The sequence below is a fragment of the Sardina pilchardus genome, chromosome 12 (genome assembly GCF_963854185.1).
Source record: "Sardina pilchardus chromosome 12, fSarPil1.1, whole genome shotgun sequence".
NCBI lineage: Eukaryota > Metazoa > Chordata > Actinopteri > Clupeiformes > Clupeidae > Sardina > Sardina pilchardus.
The window spans coordinates 24,463,779-24,488,206 of NC_085005.1; the positions used below are offsets into that span (position 1 = coordinate 24,463,779).

Here is a 24,428-nt window from a genome sequence, read left to right on the forward strand (position 1 = left end):
TCCACTGTCTCAATAGGCTGCTGTCATAGATTGCTGTCAGTTGAATGTCTGAAATATCTATTAACTTACGTTCATGTTAGTATTTTTAGTTACATTAGTTACATTATCATTAATATAAAGTTGCATTTATTCGTCCAGGTATTATGTCGTGGAAATGGTATCACAATGGTGTACTGTAGCCTAAATTAAATATTGTATGTGACAGTCTAAGCTCACGCACACATCTCCCAGAGTTCAGATGGTTGTCACACTCGTAGCTCCGCCTCCGAGCATGGTCCTATCAGAGTTAGTTTTGCAAAGGGTGACATCACTCTCATAGTTCCGATTGGATTGCTATATTAAGAAAGCATTCGATCCATTATAAAGCAAGGGAGTGAAACCAAGGCGGTGTGGATGTGTACAGCTGTCTACATTTTAGACTGACTTGAAGCGAAGCAACGAAGCTAGCTGAGGAGTGGATCTGTATTCTATCAAGTAATCTACTGTTGCTGTTGCTGAATTAGTCAGTGTTTCAGTTGAATGTGACTCTTTAGTCATGGCAGATATTCGCAAGAAATTGGTCGTGGTAGGAGACGGTGCTTGTGGGAAAACTTGCCTCCTAATCGTCTTCAGCAAGGACGAGTTTCCAGAGGTCTACGTCCCAACTGTATTTGAGAATTATGTCGCGGACATCGAGGTGGACTCAAAACAAGTGCAGCTAGCATTGTGGGATACTGCTGGACAAGAGGACTACGACAGGCTCCGACCGTTGTCCTATCCGGACACAGATGTCATATTGATGTGTTTTTCGGTGGATAGTCCAGACTCCCTTGAAAACATTCCTGAAAAGTGGGTGCCAGAGGTCAAACACTTCTGCCCGAACGTCCCCATAATTTTGGTGGCTAATAAAAAGGACTTACGGAACGACGAGAACGTGAAGAACGAGCTATCGAGGATGAAACAAGAGCCCGTGAAAACGGAGGACGGACGGGCCATGGCCGCACGCATAGGGGCTTACGACTATTTGGAATGTTCAGCCAAAACCAAAGACGGGGTACGCGAGGTGTTCGAGACCGCTACACGCGCCGCCCTACAGAAACGACCAAGTCCAAATGGTAGTTGCACAAAGTGTTGTCTGCTATTGTGAGGACTTACTGAACAGCCAAATAAGCATACAATGGAATTTTGTTGTCTTGAACTATTCTGACTGTTCATGCCACGTCCTGACTGGTGCCTGCCTATTCACAAGGCTCCTTGTGTCCCAACTAATGATGTCAGGGGGAAATAGTTAGAACACCATTGGGCCTGCTTCGAGTCAGCATCAGGACTCATTGTGTTGAACCTTTGTTTAATGTGCCAATAGAGTGAGGCGCATGGGGTATGGACCAGTGTTATTAGCCTAAATCCAAAAAAGGGAACAAATGAATAAAAGTGGCACACTACTGAACCATTTAGTGGTTTTTGTAGCGCTGGTGTTGACATTAAAAAACTGTCTGACATAAAATATACTGTAGACTACAATCTGTGGGAGGGTGGGTGCACATGTGTTGAACAACCCTTTTTGTTTACAGTAAATATTGTTATAATGAAATATTGTCTGCGACAATTATACTGCCTGTAGGCCTAGCCTATTCAAATACTTTGAAGCCTGATGTTTGTGGGTTTCCGAATGAAACAAAACCATTTCACTTGGCTACTTTATTTCACTGGAGTGTATTTTGTTTGTTTGTTTGTTTGTTTTTTCTTTTCAAAGCTGCTTTTGCAAGTTAAAGGTTATGTTTTATGACCACATAGCCCTAGGCCCAGTTCCAGCATCGCTGCTGTTGGAAAAAATGACTGCAAGTTGTCAACCATTGTCTGCTATGTGCCACAACTGAGAACACTTTTATAGTGCAATATTTTTGTATCCTCTGTGGATGTATCAATATGGACTTTTTAAAGAAAACCTGAAATGTCCTTAATTCAAATTGCCTGAATAAAGACCACTTGTGTTACCTGAAATTAACGTGATTGGTCCTTCTAATATTTAATTACTGTATGTGGCAAAGTCTTGTAATTGTCAGGTACCATAAAGTAACTTTACAGTTTTGCGTAGAAGTAGGGTCTACTCTATTGCGTGATCGAAACAATCTGCAACCTAGCTAGTTGTACCTGAAGTAATATCCATTATATTTAAAATGCTCAGTCAGGGAACTACATATTTTACATTTTGTTATATAAACTGCATTCCTTTGATATTGACTATAAAGGCTGCAAATAGCAAGTGAGGACATTTGCAGGAAATAAGAACTCCGTAGACAATAAACAGTCTGGTGATGTAGCCTGGATAAACAGGAAAAGCCATGGCTGGGGGTTATATTTTAAACTCAGACTGATCTCGGAGGGCACTGTTATCTTCCTTCATGTGCAAGACTTCCACAGTCTGTGCACTTACTCAAATGTTATGTCTGGTGCACTATAAATAAACCAAACTTCCCAGTCTGATAGGGCTCTTACATAACAACCAGGTCTTTGTGGCGAGCCTAAAATTGATAAAATCTTTCAATAAGACAGCTGCTAGTTTAAATGAGAAAAACAATGGGTTCACTTCATGAATGTATACGTAGGCCTATGTGAGTTTCATATTTACACACAGGGGCAAGCAGTTAATCCTCTGAAATGATCAACAGAAATAATTGACTCCTGGCGAGGTTGTATTTATTTAAACAAACTGTGACTGTCCTGTATGTGTAAGATTTCTTGCTGAAAATTAGTAAAAGGCAGTCAGAGGTCTAAGGCACACCGATTAAGTGAAAAAATTCTTCAAAAAAATCCTTTATTTTATTGGATTAGGCTAGTGCATACATGTTTTAACTCTACTGAGTCTTCCTCAGGGCAATCAGGCCAGGGGTTGTATATTTTGTCTATATAAAACTTGAATTAAAAAATATATATATATTTTAAATGCACCAATGTCTGCAGCAGATGGTTGTTTCAAGCATGAGGGCACTTTTAATGGATGACAGAGAAGCAGCTTTCTGTTCAGACCATGAACAACATCAACGAAATCTACCAATATCAATTTACAACAGAATGACTTTTACACATTTGTTTGTTATCTGAACATTTTAGTTCCTCTCCTCTTATATCTACATAGTCAATTGTCAAATATGCTTTTAGTTGCTATCCCAGACTGTTACTACAGTTGGCATTAGCATAGCATGCAACTAGGGCTCCAGACTCCTTATGAGCATGCAATGGGCATGTGGCGAACATGTGCATCCACATGTTCCACAGCCTCCCTACAGCCAGTCATGAGGTTCCCTATCAGTAGACATGTCTGGGCTAAAACTTGGAGCTGCATTCACTTACACATTGTGGATTCAGAGGGATGATTGGTTGCGTAGCAGGCTTTTGAAATGTATACCAGCAACATTTATTGGTGTCAAAGGTGATATCTTGTTAGAACGGATAGGAGTGGTCCATTGAAACTAAAGGGGGAACTATTGGAAAGCTCCATTATGGCCGGCGTGAGTCATTTCGGCCAAGTTGCGGAGGCCTGCATGAGGAAATTAAAACATTTCCTTTCTGTGTGTGTGTGTCTGTGTGTGTGTGTGTGTGTGTGTGTGTGTGTGTGACAACTCTGACTGGACGCCACTCTGTTAGTGTTTTAGTGTTTACTGTAAAACAAGGGCTTAGTGGAATATGTTGTGTAAACATGTTGTGCTAGAGACCACTTAATAGTTTAACGTTTCCTTGTCCTGTATATTCACAAGGAAACTTTACTTTGATCCACACTAACCTGAATACAAAGAACATTGTTTTCCTTCCCAGTGTCATATATGACCATTTTTCACAAACAACCTGTAATGCATTTACACGAGTAGCAGCAAACAAAAAGAAATCCAATCCCACTCCAGTTAATTTGGATAATGAGGAAGGAGGACATGACACAGAGCAGGTCCCCTTGTGGTTGCATGGTAATAATGAAGAAGTGTTTATCAACAACATGAGCCTGACCCTTCCACCCACCTCTTATGTTCTTTGGAAATAAACACACTCTCTCTCCCTCTCTCGCTCTCTCTCTCTCACACACACACTCTCTCTCTCTCTCTCTCTCTCTCTCTCTCTCTCTCTCTCTCTCTCTCTCTCTCTCTCTCTCTCTCTCTCTCTCTCTCAACAAACACAGTTTATGCCTATTAGCCCATACTTCTTTGAACTACCATGCCAAAGCCACAGTTATATAATAAAAGACGAATAAGGCAGTCATTTATAATATTTTACAAAAGCTACTGTTATCTAGACAACTTTATACAACAGGCAACAGTTACTACAAATAAACATTCACATGACTTTGTCTTTTGAAACTTCAATGAGGGACTCAATCCTGCTCCAGTTAGTTTATTCATTAGGTGCATGAACTTGTATTTTTTTTTCTCCGAATATTTACCTTGAGCACTTTACAGAAGATTATGTAACCCAGACCAGCTGAGAGGCCTGAGAGGGGGTGGGGGAGGCAGCATGAGGCAGTCAGCGACTGACAACGCCATAGTATGCATGCAGGCATTAGTGCGGCAGACATTATGGCAACATCCCCTCATTCTTCTCTTCTGTCCAGCTCCCCGCAAAGCCAGCGGGAGGTCACTCATTGTGCAACGCGCAGGCCTCCACTCTTTCCCTTTTACGCCAACATTCAGATGAGAGCTCGAAGGAGGGGGATTTCATGGCCATTGACTTAAAAGTCACATTCTTTCCCAACATGACATGGTTGCCCTTGACCCTTTTGTTTACATTCAGGAAAGGAACACAGTGTCCAATGAACTTTCACACCCATGACCGTATCCTGCTTTGATCTCTTTCTCCGGACTTTGAGCAGGGTAGAATTGAGCTAATCATGCAAAAGCACAAAAGCAAAATTAATGGTCATATAGTTCAATCACAGTGTTACTCAAATGTTCAAAGCAACGTCACCACCTTACTGCAACCTGAAAAATCTCCTTAAGAGTTTAACTAATACCAATGAAGACCTATACATTTGGCTAATTAGTCCAGTGCAACTGTCTTTCATCTCCAGATGGAGACATATCACAGATGGAACACTGGTGAGAATAATAATGACTGTGTCTCCAAAAGTGTCTCAACTAAAGCTTTAAGCAACAAACAAATGTTAAATAAACAATAAAATGCATAATTCAGAATGCTTCAACATCTACAATCCATTACCGATGCATCAAGTAGAATTTCACAGAAAATCACTCACAGCAAGTACAATCCTAATTTAGTTCCTCTTTCCTCTGTGGAAATCCTGTTCAGTGACTGTAAAAAGAGATATGGATTTGTGCCTTGCTCTGTGAGGTCAAATCTTTCTGTGATCAATACAAACAAGTGCCATTTTCCCTGTAATTGTGGGGAGCTCCAAAGGGAAAGAGGCCTGCTATTCCAAGTTTAATGGAATTAATCTGATGTAACTAAACCATTTAGGACAGAAAATGCACCGAGCAAGTCTCCTTTCTTAGTTACAGAAATTACACAATTGTCCGAATGTAGCCTTATTAGGCAGAATGAATCAAAGGTAACTGTGGCTTAGCAAAAAAGCAAGAGAGAAAAAAACAAGCAGGGAACCTCTTCCTGTGTGTTGCCTAGCTGGTGGTAGCGATAGAGATGGAATGGAGATGAGGATGTTTCAAAATGGCAATGATTTATTTACCTCGGCACAGATTAATGCCAGTCAGGAACAAACGTCTAAGCAGTATTCTTTCTAATCAATAACTTCGTTCTAAATATCAAAATAAACTTCAATGACATGCATGGCGCTGCTTTATATCTGTCATTTCCCTGGCATGAACTCTCTATTCAAATACACAATCTGCACAAATAGCCTATCTAATTTATATAATGTATTTATACTTTTAGTACAACAATAAATACCCAAATCCATATTGGTCTGGAATCAATAGCTGTGATCATGAAGTTTCGCGGCAAAGGCCCAGTGATTAAGTCCAGTTTCTGCGGTCAAAAAGGATGAGAGGTGTAGACTCTCTCTGGATGGGACTAGTCCGTCACAGGTAACCCCAAAGCTGCATGGTACCCATGCATCTGGGTGAACTGGTACTGGGTGGGCAGGCTGGATGCCAATGAAGTGCCTTGTGTGAGGGCACTACAACGTGCACCAACTGGGAATACAATCTTCTGGTTGCAAACACAACCCCTTAGACCACTGAGCTACCTGCTCTACATTTGTGAGGTCAATCAGTTACTTCTTAAGGGCCTACTTCACAGCTTTATATTGTATTTTAACTTTCTAGCATCAAGTTAGCCAATAACAATGTTTTCCTTTAAGAGGCTGAATGAATTTGAACATGGATATTCCATATAAATACCAGCAGTCCAGCACTAGGCTACACATGTAGCCCTACTGCCGCCTGTCTTGAGACAGGTTTGTGATCAAGGATCAGATTTGGGTTGGTTTCGCTATATTCAATGTCAGTGGATTAAAACAAATGTATTTTTTGTTCTTTTTGAGTCAGCGTTTCGGCTGCTTCCCCTTTGCTTCAACCAAGGGTGGGGACAGGGTAGGAACACATCCCGAACACACCGGCTAGTATGATGAGGTCATGTCCCCCTATTTTTAGACGCGCAGTTAGTCTTGACTCAGCGGCGGGCGGAGTGGCGCTCAAAGCATGGATTAGAGCGCTGAACCACTCCTCGATGTTCTTCACCATTGTATCGTAAGTGATTTAGTCAATTGGTCACACACACAAACTAGCCTACATGCTTCCCCAACATCATGTAACCCTCCAAACAGCGATATCAAGTGGTTCACATCAGTTATTGTTCAACTTGATAAGGCAGCCTTTTTATTCTGGTCGCTGTCCATTTACGCATGATAATTAGCCTAAAATGCTCAAGCTCAAAGGAAACAGTAGGATTGAAAACTTGGATGAACATTGATGCTCCCATTTTATTTGATGTATTTCGATTTCAAATACAATGTTTTACAGTTTTTGTCAATTCTTGTCTTTCCTGATGTTTGTAAGTGTTGACTTTTGTGGCACTTTTCCAATTTACTCACCCTTTGGAAATTCGTTGAACTTTCAGGTGCATCTTGCATTACCCATGAGCACCAAAAGGGGGCATTCACTCCTCTATTAAAGAGTCACTGCACCCTAAAATATGTTTTTTGAGCTGTTGATTGATTGAAAATACTCATAAGTGGTGAACTGTACTATTACCAGGGTTAATATTGACAAAAATCGTGTTTCTCGACAAAAGTAACATTTCGTCTGATTTTGTATTGGAGATATTGCTCTCCGCGCATACTACAGTTTGAGACATGCCATGGCATGTTGGTCCAAAATACTATTGGAATGCTGACGTTGTCCTGCACTTCTAGTCCGACACTACGTCACCGGGTCGTTACAAATTAGGACTGAAACGCCCCAACACCTGCTGCCCTGATTAGCCTACCTGTGATAAGCCATGTCTGCAGCACTCATTCCCAGATTGACACGAAATCACCATGGTTGATTGGTTGCAGCAGTGCTGCACTCTCTCTCCAAATTTCAGAACGTCTCGCCCATTTTGAAAGCCGTTTTCAGAAATGTGAAGTGGGTGGAGTTATGGGGTGAAGTGACTCTTTAATGTTCCAGTAAGTGTTTATTGCTGAGAAAAGATGTGACAAGCTTTTGAGTGGAGCTACAACTACTTGACTATAAGAGTTTTCACATCCCAGCTTTTTTGTTTAGTTTTCTCTGGTATACTCGCATTGCATAATTATTATACTGAAGTATTTCAGCCTTCACATTGTGAAGCAAAAATGACCTATTGGATTAATTTTCTTAGGGAATGTGAATTGATTTTAGACCAAAGAGTCAGTGTAGTTTTATGCTGCTAATTATGCTTTAGAAAATGTAAAATTGAATGGGCGGATAAAGAGTAGGCACTAGGCTACATGAGATCAATGACTTATTATGTTGGCTTTTGTTTTTTGATAGGCGTATGTCTTATTAGTGATTAGTTCATTCTGATGTGACGGAAGTGCATGGTGTTGTTGTAACAAAAGAATATACATGTTCATGCAGTACAAATGGTCTTTATTAATACTTTACCTTCAGTTTTTTTTTTAAATAGAATAACAAGGTAGACATTGAGAGGGGAATTTGTGACTAAAGTCAAAAGAAATAGAACACAAAAGTAGCATTAACATTTGGTGGAAGTGTATTCTTATTGCATACTAGTTTAATACAGCATTCACTTTCATTTCAAGCCACTTCAGGCAGGTAGTTGACAGTTTTCACCACATTTGGTGGACAGTAGAGTTCAGTTTGGTGTTAACAGCATGATGACAGTCTGTAGGTTTATGCAAGTTTGAATGGGAAAGGGATGGTAACATCAATCTTATCGTCACTAACGGTCACGTGAGCCTTGGTTTTCTCTGAAACCTCAACCAGGTATTCTGAGATGTTGTTCTGGAAGTCAGTGAGTCGCTCGATGATGGACTGAATCCAGGCCTGGATGTCTGCATTCAGCTGTTCAAGGGAGAAGTCGACAAAGACTTCATCGAATCTAAATTTCAGCTGCATGTAGTATTGCTCGGCGACACTCAAAGCTTCAGCAGCTCCATCAGTGATGCGACGGATGATTCCTGAGTTGATGAAATCGGTGTACACATCCTTGGCCCACTCAACAACAGTGCTGAGATCTTGTGATGTCAGGGAGGTGATGAAGTCTCTTGTCCTGTCAATAGCAGTGCGCATAAACTCTGACAGCTTCTGCACAATGGTCTCCAAGCTGATGTTACTGAGGTCCTTCACGGTGGTGATGATTTGACGTTGGATCTTCTTGAAAAAGGTTGTCAGGTCATCCAAGATTTCTCTTCCACTGACGATGTGGCTGGAGCCAGGCATTGTGAACTCAACATTCCTGATGTACTCGATTGCAGCCTCACTATAAGAAGCCAGCATCTCAGGAATTCTTGTTATGGCATCTTCAGTAAAGTCACCAATGAAGGTGCTGATCTCTGCGTAGATCTCAAAGACAGACAGCTTCTCATCATAACCAGGGACTTGGAATTTAGTCTCCCTCAGGAAGGTGAGTGCAGCATCTACCAGGGTGTTGAAGAGCGTCTCGTACTTCTCCAGGAGGATTTTGGCATGTTCGGAGACCTTGCTGGGAAGTTCAGCGAGGTCAGTGTCTCTCATCATCTCTGCAGCTCTGGCATAGATCTGCTCTGCCTGGTCTTTGAGGTAATGTTCAGCATGCTGCAAATAAAGCTGGAGCCTTTCGATAATTTTGTAGACAGCATCAGCTTGTTCACTCATCATATCCTTGATGTTGAATGTGGAAGTGATTTCTGGCACTCTATCCTTAATGCCCAGAAGCATCTCACGTGGCACCTCCATGTTCCAGCTTGTCTGGATGTTCAGTTTGTTGGAGTCAACATTCATCTCAATGCCCAGGATGTCCACATCAGTTTGTGGCTCTGACTGCAAGGAAGAACAAACATGTTGTTAGAAGATGACAGGAACATTTTGACTGATTACCCCTAAATCTTGAAATATATATGGACATAAGAATGTATCTGTTATTTGTTCAAATAAAAGTAATGTGCATCTGAAAGCTTACCGGATATCTGCTGTAAAGTCTGCCGTTCAGGTTGTTTGCGCTCTTTGTCTGCATCTGCACTCCAAGAAGACCAGCACTTGGGGAGGACATGAAGATGTTCAGGCCCTCCACAGGGTTTCCTGTCAGCTCCTGGTGGATCTCAACGGCCACTGAGGCCAGGTTAATCTTTGCAACATTTGCAATGGATGCTTCTGTGACTTCCTTGTTCAGGGTGATGGTGCCGGTGTGACTTCCCTCAAGCATGGCGTGCTCCAAGGAGAGTGTGGTGCCAAGGCTCATACCATCAGCAGTGTTGAGGGTCGAGGTTCCAGATGACTTAGCGTTCAGGATGGGGAACTCAGAAGCAGACTGGGCATTGAAGCGTGCAATGATGTTGTCCTGGTTGAGGAGATCAGCATTGGCATTCAGAGTGAGCATGGCAGTCTTCAGGGAGAACTCGTAGTTCAGGTCACCCATGGTGGGGATCAGGAGAGTCTGCTGCATGTTGGGCATGGAAACCTTTGGCAGTTTGAACTTACGGAGAACAGCTGGCATGCGCAGAGTTGGCATGGAAATGGAAGGCATAGGGATGGTGTTAGGCACCTCAATGTTTAGCTTCTCATACTGCTCCTTGGCCTGGTTGTAGGAGATGGACAGAAGGTCAGCTGCCTTGTCTTTGCCCTGCTCAAGCTGTTTGCGCACAACATTGACATTCTTATTGATGGCATTGAACACTGGCTCCATGTCGATCTCAACCGTCATCATCTCGGGATTCTTTGTGTACTTCAGCTTGGAGTCCAGGGTGAAAGTCTGCTGAGGTGTGATCAGGATTTGCCTCAGGCCAGCATCTTCCCAGAGGGACCATTCATACACAGATGGAGTGGTGATTCCAATGAAGGGCACAGTCATCGCAGGAATGTTAATGGGAACCATCAGCATCTCAAGATTAGCATCGCCATTGAGTGTTGCAGAGACGTGCATCTCCTTCTCGCCGTTGCCCATGCTGAAGAAGTGGGAATATTTGTACTGGTTGAAACGAGCAAGGCCTGTCCAGGTGGATTGCTGCTCAGCAGGGTTCACAATGAAAGCAAAATCATTCTGCAGATCAACCTTTCCGGACATCTTCAAGGGGAGAGAGAGCTTGGTGTTCTCCTTGTTCTTGCTGTCAAAACGGACGTTGAAGGGTGTGACCTCAAATTCAAGTGAGTTGGCAATGACTCCCTCAACCCTGCCAGTCATCTCAGTGTTGTGGGTGGCAGTCAGCAGAAGTCTGGCCTCCTCCACCTGAACTTCTCCCTTCAGCTCCACAATGCTGCTCTTAATGAAGGAGGTCTCAGTCTCAGTGCGGGCGTCCATGCTGATGCGAGAGAAAGGTGTGGCCTCAGCATTCATGTTCTGCTTTGTTTTAAGAAGGTCACTGTTGGTCACAGCAGAGAATGTAATCTTGCCAGTTTCGGGGTTCAGCACAATCTCCAGGTCGCTCTTGTGGGTGCCTTCATCAGAATACTCAGAAATGGCCCATTTTCCGCTTCCCTCATTGCCCATTGTCACAGTGATGGTACCAGCCTCAAGCTGGGCAAGACTCTTCTGGGTCATTGTTGTCTCACTGAAGATGTTGGCCACTGGCATGTTCACTTTGTGGTTGTAGGAGGTCTCCAGTGTGGTGGAAAATCCACTCTCCAATGCAAGGAAGGCATTGTTGACAAACTCAGCAGTGTAGGGCTCAGTGGTTGCCTTGATGGTGGTCTTGGCAGAGGCCTGACCTGTGATGCCATAGAGAGTTGTTGATCCCTGGTGGTCCACAGAGAAGGACATGTGGTTCACTTTGACTGATTCAGTAAGAGACAGGCGGTTTCTCTTAGGGGCAGCAATGTGAGCAGTGGCGTCAATATTGTATGCCAAAAGGTCAAAGGTAGATGTCAGTTGAGAGTTGAGGGTAGCACTGAACTCTGGTGTTTCAGATGTGGTTGTTGAGTTCAGGAACTCAGCTGTGGTTGCCAGGTTGTGCTCTGGGGAAGTGATTTTGAACTCACCATACAGCTTACCAAAGCAAGGCACACGGCTCATCTCGACAAATCTTTGTTTTGCAACTTCAGCATAGCTCTCAAAGTCAACAGACTTGATGTTCTCCAGGATTCTGTTCAGATATTCTTTGAGGTCATCCATCATCTGCTGGAAGTCAAATGCCTTCAGTTCCTCAGCAAGTTTGTTCTGCATCTCTGTGAGTTTCTCAATCAGTGGTTGGAAGTCAACTGATTTCAGAGTCTCAACAGCTTCTTGCATTGTTTCCTTCACCTTGTATTGCTTCATAATCTCCACAGCATTATTCATGGCTTGCTCAATGATGTTCTCAATCTCATACTGGGCCACAATCTCTTCAACCTTCATGTAGGCTGCATTCAGTTTCTCAACAATGTTGTTTTTCTTGACCCAGGTGACAATGGTTTGCCAGATAGATTTCAGGACCCTGGTGATTTCCTCGGTGGGAACAATATCACGCACAATTTGCACATACTTGTCAATGCTGATGGAGTTGATGAAGTTCTTCAAGTCCTGCACAAACATGTTCACATCGAAACTCTCGATGACTTCTTTAAGCTCAGTTGTCTTCTCCTCAAAAGTAGCCCTGATGTTGTACTTGGCATCAATGTCTTCCAGCATGTCAATGGTGTGTCTTGTCACTCTCTGAAGAGTCATGGTCAGCTTTTCCATGATGACTGGCAGGACATCCATGAAAGGCATCTCAATGATGTGGCTGTCACTATTCTTGTCGTACTTCAGGAAACCAGAGATGGCAAAGTCTTGGTTGTTATCACCATCCTTGTTCAGGAGGTTGGTGGAGATGGTGCCGGTCAGCTCCATTCCCATTCTCTCAGCTTTGTTGTAGGCAGTGACCTCCTGGTCGAAGGCATGGTTGTTCACCTTGGATTCCATTTTCATGGAGATGCTCTGCTCTTCGGGAACCAGCAGACTGTCGATCTTGTTCTGGAAGCTGGTTGCAACAGTGACTCCATTGTCCAGCTCATGAGAGGAAGAGGCCCGGCATTCAAGTGAGTGTGTGACATGCAGAGGCTCAGCCTTGAGGAGGAATTTGCTGTACAGTTCTCCTGTCTGTTTTCCATACAGGCTCAGCTCCCCGTCAGAGTTGAGGATGCCATCAACAGTCACGGTGAAGGGCTTCACATCAGTCGTCATGGTACCAGAGAGACGCAAGACTGGGGAGTTGAAACGAGCTTCTCCGTTGTACTTGGCAGAGAGTCCAGCGATTTCCAGCTCAGAGCTGTGGGTCATCTGGGCACCCAGGAGTTTTCCGTTGCTGGTGCACTTAGTAGAGGCAGTCCTGTCAGCATAGGTAATCTCATAGGTGTGTCTCAGCTCCTCCTCGCCATAGGCTCCCTTCAGAAGTCCGGTGGCTGACATCTTGAAAGGCTCTGCATCAAACTTGGCATTATTGATGAAGTTGGCACCCAAGATCTTGAGATCGTTGTTCACAATCATGGCCAAAATGTATCTCTGCACATCAATGGCAATGTCATGCTTGTAGGAGTTGCTCTCACTAATGATGTTGTCAGACACTGAGGTGAATTTCAGTGATGCCTGGTTGATCTTCAGAGAGTGAGTGGTGTCAGTGGTGATCTCATTATAAGATGCAGCCATGCTGTTAGAGAGGACCAGGCCATCTTCATTCAGACGGAAGTTCACCAGGTTCCTAGTGTTGCCATCAAAGAGATCAGCCTTGAACAAGCCATTCAGATGTACCTCAGACATACCAGCCTTGCCATCGATCTTCAGCTCGGAGCTATTCTCCTGGAAGGTTCCCTTGCCGGAAACAGACATGGTGGCACCAGTTGAGTCGAAGGTACCCTGGACAGCATTTTCCACATTCAGAGCAGAGATCTGCAGGTTGGTGGTGCAGCTCGTGGTCAGGCCATTTCTGTTCAGAAGCAAGACACCCTTGTGGGCACTGCGGTTTTCATCATAGTTGAGGGAAGCATCAGCATTCATCTCCAGGCCATTGTTGTCCAGGGATGCCATGATGGCAGCCACGGCACGGTTTGCCTGGTCATCAACCTGAGAATCGAACCTCACACTGACCTTCTCCATGGTGGCAAAAAGATCAAACTGGTTGCGCAGCATCCTCTCAGCAGCCTTGGTCATACAGTCGGTCTTCACGGTGAACTCAGCATCCTTGTGTTCAATGGTGAGCTTGGTTGTGTGCTTGACAACCTCATGGTTGACATTGGTGGTGGACTCAAAGGACTTCTGGTCTGGGGTAACAGACAACTTCATTTTGTTCCTAATTTGGGCAATTGGGGTGCTCATTCTGAATGTTGATTCGGCTGTGGCTTCTGTGCCAGGGTTAACCAAGTAGGTGGAGGTGAGACTGGTGCTTCCAGAGACTGAACCAAGAGTGAATGATCCATCCACGTTGAAGTCTCCATTGATCTCAGAGGCAACGGAGGTCTGAAGAGTACACTTCAGGGATGTCTGCATACCCAGAGGGCTGAATGCTTCGATCTCATACTGGCCTGTTGCCTTCACGCTGTCTTGGATAATGTTGGATTGTTCCATGTTCACGCGTGTGGTAAGGTACTTGTGGTTCAGGCTGAAAGTCACTGCTGTCTTCAAGGTTTCCAGAGGTGCATCAGAAATTCTTGCTGATCCTGTAATTATGAATAGAAATTATGAATTTATAACTGAGTAATTAACTGAGTAATAACATTAATACTCATGACTGATATTCAATCTATGTATCACTTAATAGCAATTCTAATTCCACAAAAAAGTTACCTTCAGTGGTGTAGGACAGGATGTCAATTGGGCTGTCAGCTGCAATCCTGTACTTGGCAACGTAGGCAGGAGCCTCAACAGAGTCATTGCCAGCAGAGACGGTGGCCTCCCAGTTGTAGAGGTTGCTGTTGACCTTGGCAGAGACCTCAGCCATGCCGAACATGGGCAGTGTCAGGTCGTACTCCGATGGGATGGAGAAGGCTGGGACAGTGAACTGCTGGGAAGGAACCATCAGACCAACCTGGTGAACAGACATCTCAGGGGTCGACACAACAGAGGGGATGCTTAGGTCCTCGGAGGACTTTCCGCCCATTGGCAGGGGGATGGTCACAGTGATTGTGTCCTTGTTGAACTGGTACTTGAATGCACCCTCCCTGTTAAAGACAAAACAAAAATGTTAGCTTTTCCTATTTTCAGTCAACTGTAGATCTGCTTCAATTCAGTATTGACAATATTTAAATATTATTAATATAATATTATTAATATTATAATATATAATATTTGCTAATAGTAGATTAAGTATAAAAGTTAGTTTCCATTGAGCTGACAGCACAAAAGCTCAGCCACGGTCATTCAAGTTTCAGGGTTTTTCAATATTTTACTCACGTTTGCAGGTACAGCTTCTCAGGCATGGTGGGCATGACGAGCTCTGGCATGTTCTGTCTCAGCTGTGCAATGTATGGAGCATTGGTGGAAACCTTGTCCATCCAGATCTGGGAAGCCTATGATGACAAAACATTTATTAGATAACTTGACTTAACCAATACTGAATACTGGATTTAGAATAGTGTCTCAACACATGTCGTACGGAGCTGTTTTTGTTATTCTTTTATACCTCAATAGCTTTGTTGTAGATGTGACGCAGTTTCATGTCGGTCTTCACCACCTTCTGGTCCAGGATGTCCTGGCTCAGTTGCTCCAGCCAGCTCTGGGCAGACTCTGTGCTTGGCAGCATCTTGTGGATTTCTGTGTTCATGTCTGATTTAACCTGCACCTCCATGTTCTCCTCTCCTGGAAAAACAACATTTCACAGTCAGGGCAAAATACAGAGATGAGTCCTTAATGCTCCTTGTAGTGTGGACCAGTTTGTAGTAAAGACAATTAGTGTGTACTACTAACCATATCTGAAGGTGACCCTCTGCAAGGAGTTGGTCTCTGGGAGCTTGATGTCACTCTCAACTTCCAGGGTAAGATCAGCATCCTTCCTCAGAGTAGCAGTCAGGGTTGCATCAGTGCTCATGGAAGGCACAATCAGCTGTGCCTGCACCAGACCTTCCCTCATGGCCTCCATCCTGTGAAAATAAGGAATGTCCACAGCTCAAGCACAGCACAAACACTTTGCATGCTTTCCATTTGATAGCTCGATGAGATGACAAGATTCACCTTGAATTACCATTTTCTCACAGAGGAATAAAAAAAGAGCTATGGACTTACTTGGCGCGTGCAATAAGGGACATCTTGGGGATGTTGTGGTTGCTGACGTCAATGGTGATCTGCTTTCCTCTGGACTTGCTGTCGGTCATGCCAACCTTGATGCCCGCCTCCACATCGTAATCAGGGATCTGGATGCTGGTGGTGAGGACGTTCCTGTTCCTGTTGTACTTAATGGCAGCAGAGGCCTCGGTGGGCTGAGATCCTGAAATGTAAAGAATAGGTTTGTTGCAAGCTGGTTGGCTTTTTCCTTTCAGCTGGTTCCCATTGGCAGGTGATCCTACATTTAGTGTTTGGTGTTACAAGTGTTTTTTGATGCTGGTGTTTTTGTTCATTGTCATTCTAAATACGTGTGTCACAGTGGAAGGTAGTGAAAGGTAGCATTAATCAAGTGATAATCTGCCTACCTTCTGCCTTCAGAGCCACCTTGATGGAATCGACCTTCTGGCGACCCTCTTTGCCCTCAGAGAGCACATCGTAAGTAACAGTGGCAGTGTACTCAGAGACTTCACCAGTAGGCTCAATGTCAACAGCAAACCTATGAAGAAAGAACTCATTCAGCATTTGCGTTTCTTAACCAGTACAGCAAATTCAAACATAATGTTAAAGAATATAATACAGTAAAGAAACAGAATGTTAGAAATAAAATAAAGTATTTAATTTATTTCAATTGTATGCTGCACATACTTGGTCTCTCCATTGAGGGGGAAATAGGGTGCATCATCAGAGTTGGCCATAGAGTAGCGTGCGGTGGTGCAGTACTTGATTCCACTGAAGAGAGGGGCGCACTCCTGGACATTGGTTCTTGCCTCAGACACAGAGGGCATAAGGGTGGCCTGGCCAGAGCTCACAGACAGGAGTCTGTTGCTATTTTTTTTACAAAAGACGACAAACATATTCAAATATTCAGTAGATGTTCAGCTCCTCATGTTTTTGGATTAATGCATCAAGATGATAATGATTGTATGTATGTATTGTTGTTACCACGGCATAGTATTTACAAATGATTAAATGTTGGGAATAGTCATCATACTTCTGTCTACAGAGGGCAACACAGTGAAACATGTGAAATGGGAGAAAGAAGTCAAGCCTACCTGACTCGGAAGAACTGGGTGGAGCCTTCAGGGGCAGGGATGGACAGTTTGATCTGGTTCTTGGCCATGGTGATTTTGGCATTGAGCTTGCTCTCATGGTACATGTTGGTGTGCATCTCAAGACCAGTATCCATAAATTTGGGGATGTGGACTCCCATCTTTGTCACGAACTCCAGACCCATGGAGGGCATGAAGGACAGCTCTTGCTGTAATGCAATATCATGACATTATCAACAAAACATAGTCATGAGAAGAAAAATAAAATAAAACACAGACCATATATAGTAACTTGCATCTCATGTATGTATGTATGTATGTTTGTATACGTGTGAAGAGTTGTGATGCAAAAACAGTTCTGTCACAAAAATGTACATGATTTATTGTCAATTTCAGGTAATTTCTATCAAAAGTTTAACTGTTTTTGCATCTCAACCCTTCATGTATTTATACATGTATATTTATGTATGTATGTATGTACTGTATGTATGCCAGCAATTATGGATGTTTACTTACCACAGGCTGTGCAATATTCAGTCCTCCCTTAGCTCTGGGAACAATGGTGGCAGACAGAGCAACTTTGAGAGGGAAGCCAGTGGCCGTGGGCAGGGAGAACCCGTTGTCCATGAGGATGTAGTGGGCAGTGACTGTGTTGTCGGTGCCAGAGGTCCACTCTCGCAGGTACTAAATCAGAACAAAGGAATAACATTCATTAAGGTTTACATACTTATACATACATATAAATAAATGCAAACACACATAGCCTACACATTCACGCCAAACATTTGTCCCATATGTCACTCACAAATAACTATATAAAGGATTACTTAAATGTACATACGTGTTTGGACAATTGCATGGCGAGACCAGTAGTATACATGTGGGTCCATTCGGCATATTCCATAAGCTCGTTAGCTTTGATGTAACCAAGCTCAGTTCCCAGAATTCTCAAGTAGGCCATGGCCTCTGGAGACTCCTGGGCTTTCACGTTCTTGGCCAGCTTGTTGAAGTTGCGCACAACCTCCCTCATCAGATTCTCAGGCACCTTTAGGGCAAATGGCATAAAGAGAAACAATGAATATTCTGTAGATGTGTATAATGAAACATCACATTAGCATACAGGCTGTTTCAAAGGAATAAGGTGAGAAAGTATCCCTCACCTGTTTGTCAGTCTTCATGGGTATTCCCCAGTTCTCCAGAATCTCAACCATCTTCTCGGGCATCTTGTCTCCAGTCCAGTACATGGCCTTTGACACTGTGTCAGGGAAGAAGCCGTTCTTCCCAAACAAAGCCTCAATGGTTGGCTCGAAGCCTTTACCCTCCATGCCAAACTAGAAACAGAGGATGAGAATGTCAGATCAAAATTCAGTGGAAAAACCTTGAGAATATGTTACTCTTTATACTCTAACCATATGTTATATGACAATGATTTGATGTTTTTAGAAAGAAGAAAACAACAGGTACATACCTCCCAGAGGTCAACTCTCTGTCCAAAGACCTGCAGGGTGGTCTGAAGCATAATCTCCCTGGGGAGCTGGCTGCTTGGGTCAAAGATGACATTGCCCTGCATGCTTGTGTGAACATCACCCTGGGGCATGTAAGCGTCTGTCTTGTAATTACGAGAGTATTCTCTGATGTCGCCTGAGGCATCAACCTCAATGCCTTGGAGGGCCTCAGCCATGTCCTTACCCCACCTATGGAAGGCAAAATGTACAGACATGAGTTTACATGGATCGCTGAGACCTACTGTATGTGAGTAAGCCAAATGGGCTTGGTAATTCATACAGAATGCTAAGGGTAGTGTCAGGGATGTACATAAATGCTTTGGTGTTGCCTTTTTCATTGTCATTGTCATTGTTTTGTTTGCCATTCCCTCTTCTTAGTACTTACGTAGATGTCCAGGGATCGTTGGAGTTGATGATGTTGTTGACGTGGGAGGCCACAAAGGCCTTGACCTGAACGTTCTTGTCCTGAGTGAGGATCTTCTTCACCATCTCAATGTTGCTGGGGTCCTCTGGGGTCTTCATCACCATAAGGTAGGCAGCCAGCCTCTTCTGCACGGCACCCTTGGCGTACTGGGCTACACGCTGGAGGTTGGAGCGCACCTGTGTGAGAGAGGAAAGAAACAATGCATATTTAGGAACAAATAAGGCAGTCCTGGCAGTCTGATGAGTTATCTTTACACATATGTACATACGTATATTGTATTTCCAAAGGAGGATAGACACTTGATTTATGTTTTGCCTATTAATGTCATTAACAATTACATTTGTTTCACAAAATCACACTTCAATTAGCCACAGGTGTTCAATTCACAACAATTTATCTCATAAAAAAATTACATTCCAAGTGTATTATCCCTAGTTTCACATTTATAGTAAGTTCTGGTTGAGACTTACCTCATCAGTCGTGGACATCTGTCTGAAGGCCTGAATGGCAGCGACCTGGACGGACAAGGTGGTGGTTGGCTGTCTCATGCATTTGAGCAGAGTGCTCTGCAGAGTGGGATCTGCTTCCTCCATGACTAGTCCCATGTCTCCAATGACCTATGGCAAATTTAGATGAAATGATTATACCTGACTGTTGCATACATTATTATGAAAAAAAACAACAACAGGTGTTAAATGTAGGGTTATGTTTGTAGTGATACATACCCTCAGGGCGAGGAAGGTGGCATCCTTGTCCCCAGCACAGTCACCTCCAAGGATGGTGGCAATGAACTCAGAGACTGCAACAATCTCAGGGGTGATCTTGCCCTCGGCCACAAATTGCCTAGAGATGAGCGGAAAAGACTGTTTAGAACTAGAGCTTTCTCCTAACACCATAAATCACCAGGTCCTCATGGCACTGCACAGTGTTTGTGACTAATGTTAGCGATTAGCTTTTACTCACCTCTTGGTCACGTGGCTCAGGGCGAACATGATGGCCTTGCTCTGCTTGTACTTGGCCATCTCAAGGATGTCCTGGACCAGACGAGCGGATGGGTTGGACAGCCTTGCCACGGCGTAGGTGGCAGCATCGATTTCAAGGGCGTCGACGTCAAAGTGCCTGAGGCTCTGCAGAATGGCGCTGGTACACTCAGGGGTTCCGCACTGGCCCAGGGACTGGAAGGTCAGGGGCACGTTGGTGTCCACCATCTCCTTGAGGGCAGGTTTCATGGTCTCGTAGGTCAAGGTACGGAGCTCGGACACCAGCTTCTGGAAGGTGCTGGCCCTCTGGTGAGCCTGGGACTCGGGGAGATTGATGAGCTCCTTGAAGGTGGTCAGCATGGCCTCTGTGGTCTGGATGGTGTTCTTGTCATCAGCGGCCTCCATGGAAAGAGTCTTCTGGTTGGCCTCCTCTGTTGAGGCACAGAGAGGAGTTGATGAGGTGTGTATGGCACTATCTAGTATGATCAGGTTTTTACATCCTTCTGTTTTATTACTTCTGATTGAGTAGTGTCAAAAACAATCATTGGGACATTTGCCCAATTATATCATTACAGGGATTACAGAACTGTGGCAATTGTTGTTATTCAGTGGAGCATGAATTATTATTTACCATAGTCAAAGATTCTGTCGTTGATCTTGTTTGTTCCCTCCAGAGTCAGTGTCTGTTTCACCATTGAGGAGACTCCATACTCGTTCCTAGATCAGACAAAAATAATATTCACATTCAGTTGAAGTGTAAACTCAACCAGTCAGAGCAAAATATCTAGCCAATGAATTTCAGTATAATATGAACAAATATGAAAGGATGTAAACATACAGTATTCCAATTATAGTAAGCTACTGGCACCTGGTTGGGCAGGGGGGGACAAAGACAGTAGAGAAAATGACTCACTTGTTGGAGAAGGGCAGGAGGATGTGCTTCTCTGTGCAGCTGCCAGAGGTCATGTGCTTCTTCTGGTTGTCAAACTGGTAGGTGCAGGTCTGGGTGCTCTCGATCAGCTTGGACAGAGGATAGTGCTACAGGTACAAAAAACAGGGGAAGAAACTATATCACTGACCTGCAAAAATAATGTTTACTTGCTTTCACTATTTGTCTTGAGTCTGAGCTTGTAATTAGAGACGATGTGCCACTGCGGGACTAAATAGACAGTGCCTCTAAACAGCAGTAAAATCTTTCACAGCATCTACATGATTGTACATGTTTGTACACAGGATTTGAAAAAGAGTGTTCTTTTTGATGTTGCTGTGCACCAAACTGAATCGCTGAACTTTTTTTTAATCAGGATTAGAGAGTGAGAGAGTCTGCTGTAGATGTGCAAGATGTTGCAAGAGTCCTCACCATGCCGGTAATGATGGCCAGGGGGCTGGTGGCCTCTCTCTGTGCCACAAAGCCGTCACAGGCAGACAAATCCCTGGTGATAGTCACATCAGTGGCAATGTCCTCCCTGGCGTTGACCTTGAAGCCAGTCTGGCAGACTCCATGGACGGTGGCCTGGAGGGTTCAAAAGAAGAGCGACAGAGAAGGTTAGAAATGATTATGAGCCACTCAACCCACTTCATTCAATTGTTAGAATACACTAAGTTTGACCTCAAACTACAAGAAGAAAAACAAATGAAAGGTCAACTGTAGGTTTGACCACTCATACACAGGATGGCCTTCACCCCCCCCTCCCAATCATATCATGCTTGGATTACTGTGTGGTGCTGAAGTATTTATTGCTTGCTGATAGCAACTGTAATCTTATCACTCTGGTTATAAATGTTATGTTGCACAGGTATCGAAGTGCCATGATTTAATACGAAGTGATAACTCAGAATGCCCCTAAATGACTTGAAGGAAGTGATTGGAAAAGGTTACTGAGGCCCTTACCATGTTGTTGTTCTTGTCCTCCTCCAGAGAAGGCACCATCAAGGCAGACACAATACCCCTCTTGATGTTCAGGATGTTGGTGGGCTCATCCTGCTCTGGGAACAGTTTGACTTCGGTCTCGCCCTTAACAGCCACCTTCAGGGAGTTCCTGATCAAAACAGGGAACATGAAAATTGTTACATTGGTCACTGCTTGTGAGTTCTTGGGAAGCACTCGGTGCATTAAAAAAAGATCACAGAATTTCTGTAGGATTTCTGGTATTCTTTCATGTCTCTTTGTGAGTGTCTCATACAGCCCCTGTTATAAGTTTGTGTTTTCATGATTTTCATCTGCTAGGCTAGCTGTGTGTCTTGTGAGTGGACATACTTCTCCATGGCGACGCGGAAAGCGTCTGTCTCGGAGGAGGGCCTGTAGACGCCATCCACCAACTCGCTCAGGGAGCACTCGGTGGTGCGCAGGATGAAGCTGCATGTCTGAGGGACATCGATCTCCACCTGAGAAGGGAAGAACAGGCGTGTTTAATGTGAGTAATTGAGCCAAGTTGTGTATAAAAATGTCAATTAAGAGAAATATGAATATGAATATGCTAAATGAGGCATTTGCACACAGTTGAATTGCCTTATAAGACAAACTGTGTCTGAGAAGTGGAGTGGGGTTGTTTTTGGTGTCAGACCCACCTTACAGCTGACTTTGGGTCCGTTCTTAGTGTCGCTGGCTCCATTCACGGTATTGTAGGTTTCAGCTTCATACTGGTACACGTAGTTCCTGAAGTTCTTGTAGCGTTTTGCCACTACAAAAGAGAAAGTTGAGCAAAAAGGTCACTACCCGTAATTTCCCGACTATTAGCCGCGGCTTATACATTGATTTTGCAATATTTCTTCAGCTATGAGGTTAATACAGGGGGGCAGTTAATATGGTGTTAATATGGTTTTGTTTCTTTTAACTTGCATAAAACACTGTCCTGCGGTTTATACACAATGCGGCTTATATGAGGGAAATTACTGTAAAGCAAACAGAAAACATCTGCTGTAATGAAAGAAAGAAAGAAAACAACAGGTGTGGCAACTAGTGGCAACTTTAACTCTAAAAAAAGAACATGTTGAAACTGATGTAATCTACAAAAGCTGATAATGTTGATAGCAGAGATGGACTGTGGCACACGATAAAACTGATAGTGTTGAGCAAGGGAACAGAATGCCCCAAACAAAGACTGTGATCTCATCATCATCATCCACATTAAGGTTCAAAGTCTCTTGCTTAGTTGGAAGGAAAATGGGTTCAACAGGTGAAGTTGCGCAACACATCAGGAAGATGTTGAGCTCATTTCACCAATCTGATCAGCATCCTCTCGGTACACTATCAGTTTCATGTTTATCAGTTTATGCTTTCGATGCGGATTATTCCAGCACTATATATTTACAATGCCTTGTCTATATGCGGCCAGTCTTTCCCGTCTTATCAATTGTACCAAAGTGTCTTGCTGTTGTAAATCATACATTTGACTTCAAATAAACTTACAGAGACATGTTGGAGTCGATTCCTCTGCACTCCCCACGTCTTGTTCTGGTGAAACAGTAAAGTGATTTAAGTTCATACTCAGACTCAGATTCAGTTTCTCTCAAGTCATACATGTTGGCCATATTCAGCAACAAGCACAGTAATCCAAGAAACAGCATTTTTGTCCAGACAAATTATATGAATGATATTGGGCGGTTATTTTTTACAGTCTCTCTATGAGGTTAGCACTATTAAAGATGGTCTCAAAGTTAGGATAGAAAATCAAAAAAAAGTATCACTTTTTTAACTTTACTGTTTAGGTACATGTAGCTTATTTGCATAGCAGATACTTCAGTTCAACACAGCTCTTAACGACAGTAGAGAGGTACACCATTCCAACGACATATAATACAATGCACAATAAATTGTCTTTAAGTTGTCCATCAAGGATTATTTTAAGGCTGTAAACAGAGTTCCTCCTGAGGAACAGGAACAGTATACTGTATGATACAGCACATAATGCAACGCACAATAAATTGTCTTTAAGTTGTCCGTCAAGGATTATCTTAAGGCTGTAAACAAGGCTGTAAAGTCCCTCCTGAGATGGTATGATACTTACGAGCTAGAGCGTAAGAGCTCAGCAGCAGCAAAAGACAGAGCTTAGTATCCCCCATCTTGGGTCGGAAAGTAGCTCTGTAAGCTAATGAAGCGAGTCCCCTATCAAACGAAGACTGACTCCTTCCAAGCACCTCAAGGCTTTTATACTACTTATCTGGTAGGGAGGGAGGATGGGTTGGAGTAAGGTGAAAGGGGTTGGGGTGGAGGGTGGTTGGGGGGGGGGGGGGGGGGGCAGTCAGCAAATGCAACAGTTCAGCACTGATTCCAAAGTTCAAACAGCCGCTGTGGCAGGCCAAAGGCGAACCTGGATCATAAACACCACCCAGGATCAGTCAGTCAGCACGGGGCCTGATGAGAGACGCTGATTGCGTCAGGATATCTGCCTGTTTCCATGGGACCCAGTCGCCTTTTTGGGGGGTTCCTGTTACATGTAAACCCCTATGGTCAAAGGTTCTTGGTTCTTGAAAAGTCACTTGATAAGAGGTAGAAAAGATGAAATAGAATTTTCTGGAAAAATATTACACCCTTTCATTTAAAAAAAAAAAAAATCTTTTGGTGAATATGTGTTGTGTCTTTTCCGCCGATAATGATCAGCGTTTTTTATTTCATAAACTCAGTTGTTATAAAACGCCTTATTTA

The 24,428-nt window shown here is 43.6% G+C and overlaps 2 protein-coding genes across 2 annotated transcripts; one reads left to right on the plus strand and one right to left on the minus strand.

Moving 5' to 3' along the window:
* The first annotated feature begins 371 nt into the window (after nt 1-371).
* LOC134098523 (rho-related GTP-binding protein RhoB-like) lies at nt 372-1,984 on the plus strand. Its single transcript, XM_062551596.1, has one exon. The coding sequence runs from the start codon at nt 536-538 to the stop codon at nt 1,124-1,126; it is 591 nt and encodes a 196-aa protein (XP_062407580.1). The 5' UTR covers nt 372-535; the 3' UTR covers nt 1,127-1,984.
* Nucleotides 1,985-8,034: 6,050 nt separating this feature from the next.
* Nucleotides 8,035-23,919, minus strand: LOC134098521 (apolipoprotein B-100-like). The gene is made up of 26 exons (XM_062551585.1): nt 23,791-23,919; nt 23,193-23,237; nt 22,352-22,464; nt 22,041-22,168; nt 21,675-21,822; nt 21,144-21,296; nt 20,697-20,821; nt 20,415-20,500; nt 19,767-20,214; nt 19,529-19,646; nt 19,274-19,420; nt 18,765-18,979; nt 18,343-18,568; nt 18,035-18,205; nt 17,716-17,919; nt 17,391-17,558; nt 16,878-17,083; nt 16,471-16,650; nt 16,191-16,321; nt 15,787-15,988; nt 15,472-15,644; nt 15,188-15,363; nt 14,959-15,074; nt 14,353-14,726; nt 9,583-14,225; nt 8,035-9,443 (listed from the first exon to the last, which is right to left on the minus strand). The coding sequence occupies exons 1-26, from the start codon at nt 23,843-23,845 to the stop codon at nt 8,316-8,318; spliced, it is 9,879 nt and encodes a 3,292-aa protein (XP_062407569.1). The 5' UTR covers nt 23,846-23,919; the 3' UTR covers nt 8,035-8,315.
* Between the last annotated feature and the right edge of the window lie 509 nt (nt 23,920-24,428).